The sequence below is a fragment of the Xiphophorus hellerii genome, chromosome 14, assembly GCF_003331165.1.
Source record: "Xiphophorus hellerii strain 12219 chromosome 14, Xiphophorus_hellerii-4.1, whole genome shotgun sequence".
NCBI lineage: Eukaryota > Metazoa > Chordata > Actinopteri > Cyprinodontiformes > Poeciliidae > Xiphophorus > Xiphophorus hellerii.
This window is the reverse complement of record NC_045685.1, coordinates 15,115,934-15,135,973: the sequence shown is the minus strand read 5'-3', so window position 1 is coordinate 15,135,973 and position 20,040 is coordinate 15,115,934. Positions and strand designations below refer to the sequence as shown.

Here is a 20,040-nt window from a genome sequence, read left to right as displayed (position 1 = left end):
AAATACAACTGTCCTGCAAGGTCCTCAGTTTAAATTTATTCAGTGAACCATCAGTATCATGAAGACCAAAGAACAGGGGATAATGTTTTGGGAAGGTTTAAATCGGGGTTAGGTTATGAAATGACATCCCTCTGAACATCTCACAAAGACCTGTTCAGTTTACCATCTTAAAATGAAACGTATAGCATAATTACCAGCTCACCAAGAGTGGCCTATTCAAAGTACAGACCAATTAAGACTCCATAGAAAAACCTGTAAATTAATGTCCACACATTACAGAGAATCGATAAAACCCTAAAAATCATGCAAAGACATAGTCTGTAGTCGCAGCAAAAGGTTTCTACCAACCAAGAGGTTGAATAGAAAATGCAGACTTTGCGAGATAAATGGAAACTGTGTCACAACCCTTCAATTTATCAGTTATGCAAAACTTTGTGTTTTTCTTACCTTCCATTCAGAAATGTCAATTCGTTATATGAGGATTTTATGTGACAGACAATGACATCAACTTCAATGGATGGGAATACTTTATGAAAGGCAGTGGATTTGGCTGTACTTAGAAGGGAAACAAAAATCAGCACGTCTCCTCATAAAGCTCACTCCCTAATTAGTAATCTCCTAGTTTCATTGAGAAATGAAAAGGAAAAGCACACATTTATTGTTTTTAGTTGGTTGGTGAGCCGAGCTCTGTTGGCTGGGACCGCTCACCAGGCATCCACCCAAGACTCCAGATCCAAGCTTAGCTGATTCCTCCATTCCCATCTTTACAGTACAGTATGTTAACACAACCAGCTGCTCGCCCCTATTACATATTCAGCACGCAAATGAAAAGGAGCAGGGTGAACTTTGTGCAACATTTGCATATTTTCTGAGTAGTTAAGAATTTTGCTTAACTAAAACTCTTTGTTCTTGCGTTTTTTCCCCATCTTCAGAGTTTACTGTCATGTGTTGCCTTTGGTTATGGGTGCGAGAACTTTTCCAAATATGAGGAGCAAGGCATTGGTATACAGTGGCACAACATTATCAGGAGTCCCGAGGAGGGGGATCCATACACCTTCATTGTCTCCATCGCCATGATGCTCGTTGACGCCGTCTTATACTGGGTGCTAACCTGGTACATTGAAAATGTCTTCCCAGGTAATGATCTGAAGCAAATTATTAGTATATGTCCAATATTGTCTGCTTTTTTTTTTTTTTTAGAAGAAATATACATAGTACAAATGTTGTATAGAAGTTTGATAAAAGCTGTTCTAATGTGCAAGGAGTGGAGATTTTATACTTTTACTTTAAGAGCAGTAGCAGAATAATATAGCATTTAAACTATTTTCCTTGTGGCAGTTGGAGAAGCTGTTGCATTTGTTAACTGACATGCTCAGTGACCACGGTAACTTATATTAGCAAAACAAGATTCTAACAGTATTTTCGTGCGCTGTGGCAACATTTTCACCGTATGAGTTTGAACAGTATAATAAACGTTCCAGATTTAATGAGAATCATTTTCAAATGAGGTTTGGGTAGAGCCATTTATCTTTCTTAGTTGTAACTCTGGATTCAATGGGTCATTAGAGTAGATTTTTCTCACTTCAAATTTAAAATTCAGGCCTATGAGTGCAAATATAAACTCCACAGAAGAAACTTATGTTGTAATGAACTATTAAAAGATTAAGTTTGTGATGTAGCCATTTGTTTTCTTCTTAATAGTTTTTCCAAATAGCATTTGTTGACTGTTTCAACATCACTTCACCAAACAATAATCTATAGTTGTTCTTGAACTAGAATTCTGTATTTTATTAATATCTATGCACCAATGTTCTTCTGAACTGAATGAATCGTTTTTTCTTCCTTCACTTCTATTTTACGCTTTGCACCTCCTGGACTTCATTGTATATTTTTAAGCCAACATGTATGAAAAAATGATGATCATTCTTCTTGTTTGATTGCAGGTCAATATGGGATTCCTAAGCCATGGTACTTCCTGTTCACTTCCTCTTACTGGTGTGGGATGACACCAGGAGCTGAAAACAACCCTGATCTGCTGACAGACTCTGGGGCGCACATCGGTAAACTCCCTTTTCATGTTCTGTTCTCACTTCTTGGTGTGCAATTGTTGATCATATTCTCATCAGCCTGTTTATGTCCTGTGGGAAACGTGGTTCTGATAAGACCTGGAGGTGAGAAGAGGAGGGTTGCGAACAAACATTAGCACCTTATTTGTCACATCTGGTGATAATGGTGCTTTGTGCTTCGAGGGGATTGGGGAAGCAGGAGTTTCAAGTGAAGGAAACTGCTAAAAACAAGCAAAAACTCCAATTAACATTCCTAGTAACAAGTTTCTGTTCCTGTTACTTTCTGTTTAGCTTTTCTGTGTCCATGTGTGTGCATTTGTGTGAATGTTTCATAGATCAAACTGGGCTCTCAGAAATTTGCTAAACTGAAAATATGAGTAATCATGCGTAATTAGAATCATTTTTGATGGTTTTCATTTTCTTAAAACGTCGGTCTAAACAAAGACGTAATTAATGTAAGCAATTGATGCAAACCTTTATACTTTGAAACGCATATTTTATTCTTTTTTTTTCTTCAGTTTTTTAAAACGTATCTAATTTGTTGCTTATGTAGTTTTTATTTAATCATTTATTTCTTATATTTTTTCTTACTATTCAAAAAGACATTAGTGTAAATGTTGATGCAGGTGTGGTAAACACTTTAGCACTTTACTTTATTTTGTTTATTCTAAGTTAGTCATTTTTTGATATTGTATTTTAGTTTAGTTTGATTTGCTTTGAACAGAAGTTAAATGAAAAAAAACACAAAACATTAATACGTAAAAGCATTTATGTTGATGCAGATGTTACATTTTTAAACAATCTGTAAACATGACAACTTTAATAATTTTTTTCTTTAATTTTGATGTACTTTTCTTATGTCAATTTATAATTTATTTTTCTTTTTTAGTTTTTTGTCTTTTCAGAATTTATTTTGCTCATAACACAAGTCTTTTTCCCTTTCTCTTTAAATGCTTTTTCCTTGTTTCTCTGTGTGGGGCCTATGTGTATTTTCATAAAGAATATTTTGAAAGACCACCTCCCAGTGTGAAAGCGGGGGTGTCAATTCGCAATCTTGTCAAAATCTACAAGACCGGGAAGAAACTGGCGGTGGACGGCCTGAGCGTGGACTTCTACGAGAATCAGATCACATCATTTTTGGGCCACAATGGAGCTGGAAAAACAACCACAATGTGAGGCATATTATTTAATTCTCTTGTATTTTCCAATTTGTCTCAACTTTTGTGTGAATTGAACATAAACTGCTGACTTTACTGTAGCTGCATGTATTCAGAGTTTACTTCTTTGAAGAGGTTAGATCTTACTGTGAAGACATCCATCAGAAAGAGTCAGCTATTACAACCGATAGTGGGAGTTATCTAATTGCTGCTTGGGAAATGGCTGAAAAAGGTTGGTTGGGGTTTTGGATGACAGAAAATAAATGAAATCCAGTGGCCCAGAAAGTCTGAGTGACACAGAGAGCAAACGATGCAAGACTAAGGGCTGCAGGGAAGACGTCTGCTCTGAGCCACTGGAACGAAACATAACAGGGAACAATAAGAGGAAGGACAGAGTAAGGACTCTGTCACACACTAAAACACTGTTCCGGTGGATTTTATTAAATCCTGGACCTTATGATGAAAATAAATATTATACTAAAAAAAATCTTTAGATGTAGGGAAAAAAACTTGCTTTTATGAGTTATGATTTTTTTAAGAAAGAAAACAGTCTATACATAGTATAATTATACATAGTATAATGTTATGTCTATAATATTGTATTATGGAGATAAAAACATTAAGCCAAACACATTTCAGTAAATGCAGTAGAAACTAAGAAATAATTAGACACAAAACTATTTATATCTCAATGACATTTAACCAGAGGGTCAGACTTTTCCTGTTTTAGTTCACTTAAGCTTACTACAATAATTTAAATTTGTTACATGTCAGAAAAAAAATAATTTTTTTTTTTACTTATTTAATGTCAGATATGGTTAGTAAAATTGCCTTGTAATTTGTATATAGCATGACATACAATGTGTTGGGCCATTCTCCTTCAATGTTATCATTGCTAGTATTTTGGCCTATTACCATTGAACTGAAGTAACTCAGTCAGGTTTGTAGTCTGTCTTGCTCTCACACCCCTCTTCACATTTGTCAACAGTTTTTTCTGTCACCCAAATATTGATCTTTTTTGTTGTTAAGCCATTCTGAAATTAACTTGACATTATGGCTTGGGTAATCTTTATTTTATTATTAATTTTAATAAACTGGCTTTTTTCCTTTGTTTCTCTTCATAGGTCAATTCTGACCGGGCTGTTCCCACCTACATCAGGAACAGCCCTCATCCATGGATACGACATCCGCACCGACATAGACAGCATTAGGAAGTATTTGGGAATGTGTCCGCAGCATAATGTCCTATTTAATGAGTGAGTGAATTAACAAGGCTTAGTCATTCTCTCTCTTTGGATTACAAAGTGGAAGTATGTGGGTCTTTGCACAACAATGTATTTTTTCTATGTAATGAGGCCTTGTAATGACTCAGGCTCCCCAGCAACACATAATTATTTGGTGTTTATTTTGAAATGCATTGACCTTTATTTATTCGGTCTACAAGACTCGTGAAACTGCCTTTACTGATCGCCATATGTTACCTTTTTTTTTTTTCTTTTACTTTGTCTCACTTCTTTGTTCTTTGCCTCTAACTGATAATCTGGTACCTAATGCAAATGTGACAGCCTAATTACAGCAGATCCCAATTAATTTCCTTGGTAACTTCCCATCACTAGAAAATGATTCCTGTAAAATGCCTCTGACAAATTATTTATGATACATATTTAGCAAGTTTTTTATTTTCTTATTATTGCTAAAAAGTTTCTGGAACTCCAAATATCTAAGTCTGAAATAGTATTGCATTTTGGCATTAAAAAAATGGTTTCAGTGGTTTCATTTAAACAGACAGAAATACAATAGTTTTACGGTAGGCCGCTTGTCCCCCTTCTCACATTAGCTGAACTAGTCTTTCATGCTGTTGTAAAACTTTTCTAGGCTCACTGTGGAGGAGCACATTTACTTCTACGCCAGGTTGAAGGGACTTAGTCGCAGTGAGGTTGACTCTGAGATGGACCAGATGATTAAAGATGTTGGTTTACCACACAAGCGTAAGGATCTTGCTAAGAACCTATCAGGTGAGGCTCAGTGTACCATGACACATCTCTTATGATCGGATTGACATTATGCTGACCTACAAATTTAGTCTTGATATGTGTAGTAATTAAGTGTATGAATGATTTTTATGCAGAAACATGCTAATTATAAGCCAGTCCTTCCTTTCTTAGTACCTGCATGCAACTCCTCCTCTACACCCACTGTACCTGTGCTCCGTAATTCATTGTCTGGGGGGCACAAGCGGATTCTAGTTGATAGATTGTAACAAAGTCACGGAATGCTTGTGAGCAAAATCACTGAAATATGACTTTCAAGGTTGATCTATGATGACATTTCCACTACATTAGCACCGCACTGGATGCATTTTGAAGAGCCTGCTAAGAGAGAGGAGCTGAGAATTATTGTTGTGAAAGTGTATCTGCATCCTGGCCATCAATCATTTCACAGCTTCCAAACGGCAATAAAGCACAGGGCCGAACATCTCATAATATTTATTCCATAATCACTTTCCAATATTGTGTCTGTATTTGAAACTTAATGCTGACACAGCCATGTGGTATTTTATTTTTGATGAAAATGTCTTAATATAAATAAAAATGTGACTGTTTTACCTAGTTTACATTTGATCAAATAATAGGTGAGTACAATGCTTTTTCAAAAGCATTTGTAATCCCAGAGATTTTTCACATGTTATTGTGTTGCAGCCAAAAAATTCAATATCCACCTAAACTTGACATAGCAAGGCAAGAATAATTATTGTGAAGTTCACACATAGTCATTTTCTGTCTTATGAAGTGAAGACGTATGTATAAAACCCAATAAATTAATACATACCAACATAAATATTGAGTAAATGAATAAATAAATCATGTATTTATTATTTTTGGATGGTGCCACTTAATGAAAACATGTAAATATTGTGAAATAATAGTGTGTTATAAGAAATTATGTCGGTGACTTAAAAGAACCCCACCATCTGTACTGATTTAAGCCAGTCGATCATAGGAAAACGGTCAAGACAAAGATCAAGACCATTTTAGCAGATTATGAATCTGGAAATTTGTAAAAATCATATTTAAAAAAACCCCCAACTAATTTTACTGAACGTTTTAAGAACTATGTGTTGTTTTTAATGCTTTTCAGGTGGCATGCAGCGAAAACTCTCTGTGGCAATAGCCTTTGTTGGCGGTTCAAAGATTGTCATCCTAGATGAACCAACAGCAGGAGTAGACCCTTACGCTCGCCGGGGGATTTGGGAACTACTGCTAAAGTACAAACAAGGTGTGAATTCAGGAATAAATACAGGTTTGAAGTCTTTTGTGTTTACAGAACAAGTAGGATTGCTCACAGCTTGTTTGAACTGTTTTAGACTAAGAAAAAAAATCTTCACCTGTACTGTACCTTTCAACCTACAGCAATATTAGATGTAGGCTATTAAAGTAATCAGGCATTCAGAATGGCCTAAAAGTATCTTTTTGACCCTGCTGTCAGAAAAAGTCAACTGTAAACGAAGAGAAATTGTGAATTGTGCAAACACGGGTCGAAGTGGAAGAGAAGACAAGTAGCTTTTATTGACGGACTCCCTAATTGTCTGCTGAATTAGTCAGCCTGTCACTCTCTGGCTTTATATACACTGTGGTTGCTGAAGACTATAAGCAGAGCATGCACATTTTCTCTCCAAATGTCTAAATGTTTAATGTGCACTGAGTGACATTCCGCCCTCGCTATGTCATTAGCATCTGCCTCTCTCTAATCAAGCCCTTTTTACTCCAATCGTTAGCTGCAGATAACTCGGTTCTAATGAGAACCCCCACATTGTGGCTGCTCGAAATGACTCATTTTTGTTTCTCTCCGGTTTTATTTGAGCCACTGTCTTATGAAGGGTTGTCATTAGGCAAAGGATGTGGGAAAATGCTACAGGGAGTCTATTTGTGTGAAAAACTGAAGGATGAATTTAGAGTTAATATTACAGTTCATCACAGCTTATTAAATGTGGAGGTTTTCCGCATGGACAGGTTGACCACATTGCCTCAGAGTGGGTGTAGCTTTTATTAAACTGAGTGGTGGCTTATTTGTTTGGTGGCACTTTATCCTTTATGTTAAATCACTGGAAATAAAGTACTCTTAATATAGATTGTATGTTCGTAAGCCTTTATATGTTTCATTTAACTGTCGGCGTAAGCTAAACTAATTCAATCTTGACATCTTGTCATAAGAAGATAATCTTCAACAATATCTAAAACCTAAAACTTTAGTTATTGGCTCCTAGGTCTGACTCATAGGTCTCCACGAACTTTACATTCCGTCTCTTTTGTATGCATGAGTATTCAAAAAACAGAAAAAGAAAAGAGGAAACAAAAAAGAGAAACAAGAAGAAAATACCTTACTTTAGAAAGTGATTGAAATAGCAAATTATGACTTTTTGGTCATTATCCTTCACTGGAAGTTGATTACTATTCAGTTGCCCCAGTCATTACTGATAGAGCCCTGAGAATAAATGATATAATCAATGAAGATTTTCGATATGGGTGGTATGGCTGTCTGCCCAGGGTCTCTGTCCATCGTGGTTTGACCCTGGGCTGCTGAAAAAAAACAAACCAAAACTAAACAAGGACATCTTGGGTCAGTTTTGCCCTACCCACGTCTCCTATTGTTTGCTTGCATGTTTGGTCAGCAGGAATTTTTCTCTGCAATGTGTTGTAAGAAAATGTGGTTGCATACCATAGGTGCTTGATGAAGTTAATTATGATAAAGATTGGCACTGAACAGATGTTTTCTTTCAGTTTTCAAGCAATTTGGAATTTACAGTCATATTCAGTGAATTAAAATATGGATTCAAATGAGGCCTGTTTATCAGACTAAAAGTACCTTTTGTAGTAAAAGTATGTTCAATATCTACATGGATATTGAACATTCTCTTCAATAAACCCACATGTATCTATTCCATGTGTTTTTAGTGGTCTAATGTAATTTTAAATTTTAAATATTATGTTTTTATTGCCTGAAAATAGAAAATCATTCTAATTAACAGAATTGCTTTCAAACATCCATCTACTTTTAATTAATCTATATAAAATGTTTCATCTTGTGATAAAGTTTCTGAAATAAATTGACTTTTAGGTATACACATTTTTTAAATCGGTCTGTATGATCACTTTTAGTTCAAAATGTAAAATGCGTAGTTAAACTTGAACAGGATAAATGTAAACTGTGCACGTATTCCTGGAAAACATTTATTTAACGGTTTTGTCTAGGAGAGAAATCTTTTATGTTTATATTTATAACAACCTTTGACAAACATGGAAATCACATTCGATAGACTGCTCAAATCTGAGGTGAATTAATAAAATATTAAATGATATACTTAAAAGATTTGGTAGAACGATGTTTAAAAAAGATATATATATAAACAAAGATACAAAATATGGTGTCCTTTTTTATTATCTTTTGAAATGCTTTTATATTATATCTCTCAATATAGGGAAGTTCTTAATTTCGGTTTGACTTAGTTCCCTTGTTAGAATTATTCCCAAGTTTCTTAAGTATTGAATTGACTACTCAATTTCTTTTAATTCCATAGAAATGTAAGGAAAACAGCATTGTGGTGACACAAGGAGTTGGAATGCTTTGCTGCATATGTAGCATATACATAATTTAATGTATAAATTCAATTGCAATGGATGGTAAATTACAACATGCATATGAGATGTGACATGAATGTAGTCAAAATTAATGTAAATTAATTCTGAATAAATTGGACATTTTTGCATTTGCAGTGAAAACTTGATGGAACTAAGAAAAATGTTAACTAAGCTCTTGTTCCAACTATTTTAGGACTGCAAGGTGTTTTATATACCATACATAGTGCAACTATCACACAAATGCAAATTAATGTATAGCAGAAGTCAGTGTTGCAGGACAAATGGGATAAAATATAGAAGTAGTTCTTTTTTCATGCAACATCCAAAAAATGACTAAAAACAACATAGTAATGACATACAACACATTTTCCATGACAGTACACAACATCTTACGCCACACTCATGAATGATTTTCATAAACCATAATGTCTAAAATTTGTTAAAATTTTATAATAAGCACAAGGACTTGTAACCCAATGGACAGGATATAAATTAAGTTATGTCAACTTAAGAGTTTTATGTCTTGAAGTGACTGTCACTAATAGCAGTTATAGAGTTTGCTTGTTCTTTATTACAAAGACAAAGCTCATTATGTTTTCATCCTGCCTTTCTCACCCACTGTGAAATCCACCTGTCTCAACTTGATTTAGAGGGAAGGAATCTAAATAAAAGAATAGAGTTGGGTAACTCTACTTTGCTGTATGTGTTTTGAGTATGTAAAACAGCAATTTATCTGAACACATCCTTGATATATTACTACATGCTCTAATTTGCTGCAACTTACTATAAATCAGAATACCTTTGAGAGCCATTTGCAGTCCAAACAAATTTATTTTTTCCTCCAACTTGCAAATGATTCAATACGTTTTGGATTTTCTCTACATACACACACACATTCATCTTCCAGGTTTGACCATCCCATGCAAAACGAGCCCAGTCGGTTAGACTAAACCGCAAGCAATCTCTTCAGCCGTAACTTTTTTTTTTTTGAAACCATAGTTTCCCTGCTGTATGTTAAATTGATTGGATTGCATGTCTTGATGTTTCATTTCATTTTATGTAGAAGGAAGGCTGAGTTTGCGAGGCAAAACATCATGCAGCAATGCTTTACTGTGAAGAGATGAATTAAGCAGTTTGACTGGAGGCAGGGCACGCATTGGCGTGGAGAGAGAAAGAGAGAGAAACAGGGCATGTAGAAATAGTTGGACAAGCAAAATGGCTACAACGGGCCACAGTTAATGACCTCTCAGTGCGTCCTTATCCCCGGGATAATGTGACGTGTGAGGATACAAATTTAACTTTGTGCAAAAACAGCCTTGCTCAGCACCGTGCCTGACCCTTTGCAGTAATAACCATCCTCAACATTTGTGCAGAAAGGGTGAAAACCCTTGCTTGTACTAAATTTAGAACGCTGATGTCTTATACCTTTCACATGTAGAGATGTGTCTCTGTAGGTTGGAAGAACTGAAGATGCTGCAGGAAAAGCATCACAAAAATCTGACTTCTGTGACCAGAGAAGAAAATGTTTAAATATTTTTGAAATAATTATTAGAGTTATTTCATATCACATTTACTCTTTAATGTAAAATATATTAAAAGCAGGGTTTGATTCTACTAAAGTGAGGTTAGGTGGGGTACTTATTAGCCTTCAGCAATAACAATACATGAAAAATTGTTTAGAAAATATGTCAAGTCAAGCTAATAGCTAGCAATTTAAACTAATTAGCTATTTAATTTAATGGATACTATTGCTAATTGCCACTTAAGCTAGCAACAGCTCTCCAAACTAAAAGCTTCAGTGACTTTTAGTTTGGCAAAGTACTACTCAAGCTGACAACTGTTCAATTGCTACTTAGCTTAACGACTATTTCAGCTGACAGCAACTTAACCTAACAGCTACTTCGCTTAGCAGCTACTTTGACAACTTCCTAAGCTAGCAGTCACTAAAGTTAACAGTTACCTACAGTTTATCCAGAAAGTATTCGTAGCAGTTTGCTCATTGTTACCAACTCCTCAGAAAAGAAAGTAGCTATTGGCTGTCATGGAAGTCACTGGATGACGCCATTGGATAATTTGTATATTTGGTCATGTGTGATTGAGGCAGACGAAAAGAATATCAATGTTGGCAAGACAAAATAACTTTTTTTTTTCTAAAAGTTATCCAGTAAATGTAACTGAGTAAATCTAACCAGTGGCTACACACCTCTGAATTCTACGCTATTTGTCTTTCTGCCTCGATTGAGGGCAGTTGCTTTATATCTCCAACAGCTAGTCCTTATTTTAATTTTTTTTTTTTTTTTTACAGTGATTCTGTTGTCAAAAGAAGAAAAAAAACATAATTCTTATGTTCATAATCAGAATTTTTTCTGTTAACGTTCCTGGATTTAATTAGGCCAACTCTGAGGATATCTACTGAAACAATTTTCAAACTATTCATTGACAATAAAGGTGTGTCTCTAGCATGTGACTGCAATTTAATTTATTGATGTTTTAATAAGAAATCACTTGAGGAACCCATGTCAAAGCAGCTATCTTTCATTGTAATAGAGGTAATAGGTTAAATGTTTGCTACTTAAAAACATGACTGGATCAAAGAACCCATTTCTCTCAGATGCTGCTTTCCTGCAGACAGCAGAGACAGGACCACGCTGTGACTTCATTACAAATCTGCCGTTTTTTTTCCCTTGCTTTCTGGGGTATGTGATAATTAATATGTGTTATCTGATCCAGCGTGATGTAAAAGGATTAGAACACCTGTGAATAATCGTGCGATTCATGCCGTTTTTGTCACTGCAGATGCATTCAGTTTGATGCCGTTCGAATCAAAGGACTCTGGGAACAAAACAGAGCTGGAGTAAAATTTGTTTCCTATAGAAATGTTGGAAAGCAGCCTGTGGAAGGCCTTTATCGTTATTTTAATTATGTCCCAGTTTCACACCCACGCGCTTTTCTTCAGTTTGCTTTGTTACCACGTTCAAAGGCACGAGAAAAAAATAGATCACAGTGAAATTGACACTAAGAAGATAAGTGACGACATGCGGATTCAGATTTTGATATCTACCTCATTTTTAGGAGACCGTGTCCACAAAAACGCTTTGTATGGATTTTCATGAATAACTTTTACAAGCCGTACTTGGAGCCTGCCTTTTATTTTATCTTTCAGCAATTATCTAAAAGACATGTCTATTGTGGTTCTCCTCAGGTCGCACCATTATTTTGTCAACACACCACATGGATGAGGCAGACATCTTAGGAGACCGCATAGCCATCATCTCTCAAGGAAAGATGCAATGCTGCGGCTCCTCGCTCTTCCTGAAGAAGTGTTTCGGCAGTGGCTACTACCTGACTCTGGTCAGAGATGGGACGGAAAAAATTACCAATCAGCGTAAAAATATCACACAAAATCTGTCCAAGGAGGAACAAATGGTGAGCATGTTTTATTTTTGAAATAATTTGTTTTGAAAGCAATTGGACTTTTTTGCCAATGTGTTAGCGTATGTGCCTTTGTTAGCAGGCAGAGTAGTAAACATTCTGTACATTCATGGGTCAAATTTGAGCTGTGTTCTCCTTGAGAAAATTGGATATTGGCATGTTAAAAATAAAGCAAAGCTATAACCTTTTTTTGATACTTGCACACAAGTATCAAAAGAGCCTAACTGCAACCTTGGCTCTCTGTGCTGAAGGTTCCAGCCAATGTGTGCAAGTGGTTCATCGTCAGGTTCAAGACTCGCGGTGCGAGTCAGATTAAGCTGATTCCTACAAACACGGTGTGCACATCATAATCCTCAAACTCAAAAGCCCTCCAACGTAGCAAATCCCCATGCACATTGACACACTAAGATCCAGTCATCTATTACTTGGCTGTACTCTAAAGCATAATTGCAAGAAGTTAGACGAAAAAATATGCTCTCAGTTAATGAGATCATTTAATGAGAAAAAATACTAGATAATATAACAATGGAACAGCTGTTCTTTGTTCTTTTTAAATCTTTCAACCTATGATAGCGCATCTAAAAGTTTTTACAAATCTGAAGAAATTGTATGAAGCACATCTTGCAAAACGTTGTATCCTGTCGTGTAAGTAAGACCCAGATGGGGGTCTTTATCCTGTCATGTACATATTATACACTAATGGCAATACAAAGTAAAAAAAGTATCGACTTAATTATAAAACTAATCAATTAAATGGATAAAATGATGCAACAGATTCAACTTAAATACAATAACTGTGACTCAACATGTTCGTCTTGGAGTACCTTTACATATGGTACTGTTAGAACAAAACGCAGCGTTTAAAAACGGGGTTTTTTAATGGGGCCATCAAACTCCATCAAACACGGCTCAAGACGTGTGTGCTTAATGGCATGAAGCGTGTGGAACTCTCAGTATATTACTGCATCAGGATAGTGACTGACACTCCCACATATCGCAGTCTTGGGATTTTTTCTTTAAACTTTGTTTCAATTTAATGATCACCTAAACATCAGAGAATAACTCATAGACTCTGATACTCGTCATAGTCTATGAGTATCCCCAAGAGTTAAGAAAATGCCCAGCTAAGTCAGTCTAAACTGGGTTAAGTCCCATACTTTGTTGGATGCTGCTAACAGTCTGCTTGCTGAGGTGAATGAATTTTCATCAGCATAGATAGAGATGTCCCCCTGCTCGGCTCTTAGTAGCTTGAGTAGCAGGGTTCTGCATCTTTCTCTGGTATGTTCAGAAAGTTTGGGCTAATGTGTGTGACTCATCCGGTGTTGGCTATGGGTGTTGTCATGTTGTCTGCCTGTGTCCTGGGACGCCTGCTTAATGTGGGTTGGAGATTCACTTGATGGCAGGAAATCGGCCTTGGTGGAACAGGCATGGGTTGTCTGGTGGCAAGGGTGCCAGCATGTGGGCTGCTCTGAGATGTTGGTGGTGGACACGGTTGTGTGTGGGCATTTGATCCGCTCAGTGCGATCTGACCTGATGGTATTGCCAGATGGGGGTCTTTATTTTTGGATTGGGTTGCGTTTAATTGCCTCCACGGGGGATTTTGTAGTGCAGGGCGGTCTACTGTCTGCAGGATTGTGACGACTCCTTTCTGTGGCCGTTTGCAGTGTGGAGGTGTTTCCTTTCTGTGGATCTTGTTAGGGGTTTGGAGTGCAGTGGGAACAGCTTATGAGGGCCTGCTGAGTTTCCCCATAAGTTTAATGCCACAACTTTTCTTCCACTGCTATGAATAATTAGTTACAAACACAAACAAAAACAACATAAATGCATGGAGGGTAATGCAATTACATAATGACATGCACACACAAAGGGCACACAGTAGTTAAGGCAATTCTGTCATGGTCTGCCTAAAATAACAGTTTTGTTTTTCTGTATTGGAAAACTGCATTCTGTTATAGTTCCTTCATTATTTTATGCATTTTTGATGTATAAACAGAGATCAGAAGAATGTTTAACATATTCTTTGTTGTTAGGTAAGCAGTTTAAAATTAGGTTCTTTATTGCAATCTTCTCACTGCTAGGATCTTAGTTTAGCCCTTTCAATAACTAATAAATGTCTTTACAACTAAATTGCTTCTTTTGCTAGCCTACAAGGCCTAAGTTTGACACTTAGATAATGCCATTAAAACTATCAGTGAGTTTTTAGATCCATTTTTCTTGTGATTGGGTTAGACACTGTGTGCTTTATTTAAATAAGTTTTCTACAACATTCTGTTGTAGAAAATCAATCCATCCTCTTTTTGCAGAAGACTTATGTTTTTCTCATTTTTAATTCTAAAACAGAAATAAAATGGTGGTCTTCAAGAAGGACAAGTTTCCAATAGTAGATATTTATCCAAATGTATAAGTTGTCTCCTCTCAAAAATTCATGTAGTTTTTGTAGCTCTAAATACATTTTATTTAGCTGGACTGAGGGCCAAAAGTTTCTCTTCGGATTAGAAAGGTTGGAGACTCTTTCAATAGCAATTTAGTCAACTGTTTAATGAAGTTAATTTAGTCATTGTAATTTCACTGGAAAAAAAGAAGAAAAAACTGCATTTTATTCTAGAAATTTATAAGATTTACTCAACTTCTTTCTGAGATCAAATATTTATATTCTGTTGTTTTGTTTAATGATGGGAGCAGCGGATACTTTTCATCACAGATTAAGCACACTTCATGCTGATGTACGCACGCAGCTCTATTTAGACTAATTAAGTACAAACTTACAGAGGCACATTATTTGATTAATGCTTCATAGGAGTCCTCCAGGAGGCACTGCTCATCATTCTAAGTGGTAAGGTATGATAGCCTTTCTAATCCAATTCTGATTAACAGGAGACAGCCCGTCCTTCCAGGGATAGTCCAGATGACGGCTTCGGCAGTCAAACATTGGACAATTCTGACCGTACAGGTACACGGTTATTTTGGTTCATTTGCATGCATATTTAAAAATTAAAAGTATGTTTTAGATGTTTTTTTTTAGTTTTTGTACATTTTCTAATTTCCACATAATTCAAACCATAAACACCAACAGCTCTTTTTCCCCCCTGAGCTCTCGTCATCTGAGGCTCCAAAACTTTTCGGCAAGAGCATAGAAACTGGAAAACTATCATTTCTGAAGGTGGAAAACAGTGTTGAATAGAAGTGATATTTTATTTAATTAGTTTATTGAATGTTTACTTTTGTGGCTCATCTTTTTAACCTTCATTTTTTAAACTGGCTACTAAATTAGACAAGATTCCTTTAAAATTAAAATTAGACACTTCATTCAGTCATTTTGTGTTCTTGTATCCACTGTTTTTTAATTTCTTTCAATTTGTAATAATTGACTGTTGACTTCTGTTGATGATTAGCATTGCATAAATAACTTAAACAGTTCTCAACTAAATTGAACTACATTAACTTTGTTCTTCACTGTCAATTATTTGTATAAACTGTCTCAGACTGTCTAAGATAGCAAACATGAGTTTAAATACATGCATGTCTTTTTAACAGTATAAACTAAGCATGAAGTTATTTTTGGTGTTTTTTTTACAACTAATTGTGAGGGTTTTATCACTAAGGAAATTCTTCATATACAGATTTTGATTAGATTCTGGTGTTTATAAATACAAACTAAAGATAGATTGAGGAAACCAGGTCCTTCCTTCTTTCCTTGCTTCGTTGGGTGCAGAGTGGCGGTCTCTTATCCCAATTGTGATTTTATACCAGGTTGGCTACACCCCGGAAGGGGTAAAAGTCCATTGTAAGGTCAACACAGGCACCCACAGGGCAGAACAATTGGAAACACACCTTTACACGAAGGGCAGAGTATCAGGTTCAAGGAAAATACCTTTTTCTCCACAACAGTTAAACACCAGACAGAAAGCAGCATAACAGCAGGAATCACATTTCTATAAGTGACAACCCATTATTCTTCATTAGTCTAAAACAAGCAGACCACATCACCACACAAAGCCACGTGTGCATTCCAAAACGTGATTCAGTCTGAAGTGTAAAGTAGATCCATTTACTTCTCCACAAAGTGCCAAGCCAGTAGTTGTTAAGCTTCAGTAATTATGTATGAGAGGCGCTGGATCAATAATGGATGTGTTGTGTTCTGCAACGCTGTGTGGATTGATCCCCACCAAATCCCCGCTTCAGAGCAGATGACTGAGAGGAGTTACAGTTTGTTCGGAGAAGGTGTTTTTGCAAATGTCAAATGATCAGGTGCACAACCTTTTCAGTGTGTTTCTCTGTGTATTTCAGAGGTCTTGATTTGTTTGGGAGTACTGCACCAATGCCACTCTGCAGGTCTTTCAATATTCCATGTGGTTGCTGAAATTTAGCAGCGGCTACTCATAAATAATCTGGAGGCACACAAAAACAAATCAAATCAAAATGTATATTCAACAAGAAGGAGAGGATTTTTTTTTTTTTTGGGGGGGGGGGATGTTACATTCTGTATAGACAGTTCTTTAAATTGATTCTTTTTTGTTCTACCTATTAAAGCAGGTCTTGCTGCTGTAACTCAGCTTGTGCGCCGCCATGTACCAGAAGCTACGTTTTTGGAGAGCATCGGTCAGGAGATCACCTTCATCCTTCCCTACAGTGGAGCCAGAGACGGGACCTTCGCCACACTCTTCCACAAGCTTGATCTCGCTATGGCTGACCTTGGCCTGACCAGCTATGGCATCTCTGACACCACACTGGAGGAGGTAAACTGACGGCAGCATAGACAGCATTCAAAAATAATAAATTCACTGCAGGAAGATTAGAAGAATTATATCCTTATTTTATCTTCAGTAGTTTTTAGCATTTTTTTAGAAGGCAAAATATTCCATTTTAATAAATTATCTTTTATTTTTAACCCAAATCACTGGTATCACAATTGTGATCTCTTTTAAATAAAAGGAACTATAGTAGTTGTTTTGTCCATACTTTTACAGTTTCACAACTTCTGTATCATATTCTTCCTACTTCTCAGAACTTTAAATATAATATAATACAAAGGGACATTTCTTTAAAACAGTGATCACTGGCCTAGACAATGACCTACAGTTTTCTTTTCACCAGGAAGAGGTGGACTACTCTTAAATAATCTGGAGGCACACAAAAGTGGATCAAATTTAAAAGTATAATCAACATAGCTCCATAGCTCACTGTTAGAGAACTACAGCAAAGAGTAACAAGTCCTCACAGTAAATATTATACCTTATTTACATGCTAGCTGTTTGTTTGACAGTCATTCCTCAAAAAATACTTTTCAGCCTTACCGCCAAAAAAGAAATGTGGACTTTACTAAATTCTTCTGGTCCTTTTATGTGGAACCAAAATCTAGCTTTTCGGCACCAAGCTCTCCTGGTTCGGTGTGAGTTCTTCAGCGAGATAAAATCCAAAAAATATGTCAAAACTGACCTATTACAGTACCGGTAAATGTTCACCCTTTTTTTTATTTATTTATTTTTTATTATTACTTTTGTTTAATTTTTTTTAAACTTGTCAAATTCAGTATTTATCAAAACTGTTCAGGGTGAGGTCATGCGACTGATTAAGAATACATTTATTTAAAGTCTTTTTTAAAGTAAATGTGCACAATACTCTATACTTGATCTTTATGTTGGTTCTTTGATGTTGGTTCTTTGATGTGAGGTCTTTTTGTTTCTAGGTTTGTTTCTTTTCCTTTCCTGACTATTTGTTTCTCTTAGTCACCTTTTAAGATGCAACCCCATCACATGATAACAGAGTAAACAATAATTTTCTCAAAAAAGCCATTTACTTCAGAGCAACAATATGTTTTCTGCTGATTTGTTTTTATTTTATTATAACTGAAACTATTCTGTGATTTTGATGGTTCATGTATAATATTACAGATTCTTTTCTCAATTATATATGAAGTCTTAGTTTCCCATATGGATGACTCTTTTTGGAGGTGAACTAGACAGACATACTGCTTGATCATAAATGTGTATGACTCTTCATGTACCTTAGACACACCAGAGACACTCATGGCTGGAAGGCAATATGAATAATTGCTTTTTAAATGTACTGAAAGTCAACCATGACAAGAATTTTTTTTTTCCTTCATCCATTTCATCTTTTGAAGCCTGAATATGCTGCTGTGAATACTCGGTTATTAATAATTGAACATGAACATATAGAACCTGTGGAAGTTGGTTTAAAAAAAAAAGTCAACTGTTGAGAAGCTTGGATTGGGAAAATTACTATAGTGTTGAATGAAGAAATTGGCCATGTGAAAACGGTCTGTTTAGAAGAATTGCATCTTTTTGTCAAAGCAAGAGGATACCCTTTGGGCATCTAACGTACACTGTATCATTTGAAATAATATATGGTAATAAATTACGTGATTGTTTACGTCTGGAAAGAAATGAGCTGCATAAGTAAATACAGAAAACAGGGCTATCATTACGGAAAAGCTACATGGTATGTGTTCAAATGAAGTTCATCCCACCAGACGTATGGAACAGAGCAGTTTGACAGAAACTTTATGACAGGTCTGTGTGGAACTCTCACATTCATAAATACTGTAAAATATAGAAACCTGAAAGTTGTCCTTGTGCTGTAGAGTTATCCGCAGAAATTAATCATAATTGTGCACTTGATATGAAGTGTCTTGTAAATTACTAAACCTAAATATAATGAAAAATGTTTCAATTTTGTTTATTTTGCAGATATTTCTGAAAGTGGCAGAAGAAACCGGCGTGGATACAGAAATGCCATGTAAGATTGCAAAACATGTGGTAAAGTAACAATGATACATCGTTCATATAACAATGGTCTTGTTAAGAAAAGCAGAGTTTAAAAGGAACAGAGTTTGGTTCAAAGTTGGTGCTAAAAACCAAAGGTTTTTGAAATACATTTTAATCACTCATGCTGAGTCCTGTAATACAAAAATGCCTCCATTTCTATCTTCGTGGATAGACATGGAGGATCTGGTGGACCGCATGTTGCATGCAAGACCATGTGCTCTGCACCAGTTGGTGTTTCGGCACAACCCTAACCCTCTCATCAGTCCTCAGATCCCTCTGCTGTACATGCTTGACCTGAGTTACTGTAAGCATATCAATAACCAGTCTGAGAACCTGCTCACTGCAGCAGGAACTCCAACCAGAGATTCTTGTGAGGAGAAGAATATCTAAAACTTTCCTGAGATGTAGCCCTAGTTTTTGTGAAAGCAACTGCAGATGTGTGTAGCTGATGTAGCAGGTTTAATCAAGACGCCTTAGTGTCAGGATGCAAGAACCTGTATAAAGCATGACTAATTCCACTTTGTTGTGCTGTTCATTCTTGATTAGTTGACCCGCAGGTCAACTTGGCCTGAACGCACTGTCCCCCAAGCCTACTTTTCATTTTGAGCACAAACAGTGCAGTTAAATCTGAGAGAGGGCCTTACAAAAGAAAATAAAACAAGTGCAAAACATAATTTGCACTTGTTAAAGTCACAAATGGGAGTGATTACTGTCATTTGGAATGAGGGGTAAGTCAAATTGATGGCAAATACAAAACCGGAAAAGTGCTAAGTACAACTATTCACATAATAAAAGTGATTCATTTGTGCTGCTTTTATTATTAATCTTAAACAATAAGCTACTATTAACTTTGTGATTGACTGAGTTCATTGATTAATTTTTTTACCTGCTAGCTGGTTGTTTTATTTTTTTTTTATTTCATCCGTTTCTTAGAAACGTCTTCCAGGTTATCAGAAGTGTC

General features: G+C 36.0%; 1 protein-coding gene across 4 annotated transcripts in view; it reads left to right on the top strand.

The window, feature by feature from the left end:
* Positions 1 to 20,040, top strand: part of LOC116732982 (phospholipid-transporting ATPase ABCA1) — a 188,758-nt gene that overhangs the window by 73,224 nt on the left and 95,494 nt on the right. For 3 of the 4 annotated variants that reach the window (XM_032583600.1, XM_032583602.1, XM_032583599.1), the window contains exons 17-26: positions 933 to 1,137; positions 1,944 to 2,060; positions 3,067 to 3,238; positions 4,348 to 4,479; positions 5,099 to 5,238; positions 6,362 to 6,499; positions 12,062 to 12,285; positions 15,166 to 15,241; positions 16,822 to 17,027; positions 19,002 to 19,050. In XM_032583600.1, the coding sequence (XP_032439491.1) occupies positions 933 to 1,137; positions 1,944 to 2,060; positions 3,067 to 3,238; positions 4,348 to 4,479; positions 5,099 to 5,238; positions 6,362 to 6,499; positions 12,062 to 12,285; positions 15,166 to 15,241; positions 16,822 to 17,027; positions 19,002 to 19,050 (1,459 nt within the window). The remainder of the gene's footprint in view (positions 1 to 932; positions 1,138 to 1,943; positions 2,061 to 3,066; positions 3,239 to 4,347; positions 4,480 to 5,098; positions 5,239 to 6,361; positions 6,500 to 12,061; positions 12,286 to 15,165; positions 15,242 to 16,821; positions 17,028 to 19,001; positions 19,051 to 20,040) is intronic. The other variant, XM_032583601.1, reaches the window with a different exon arrangement.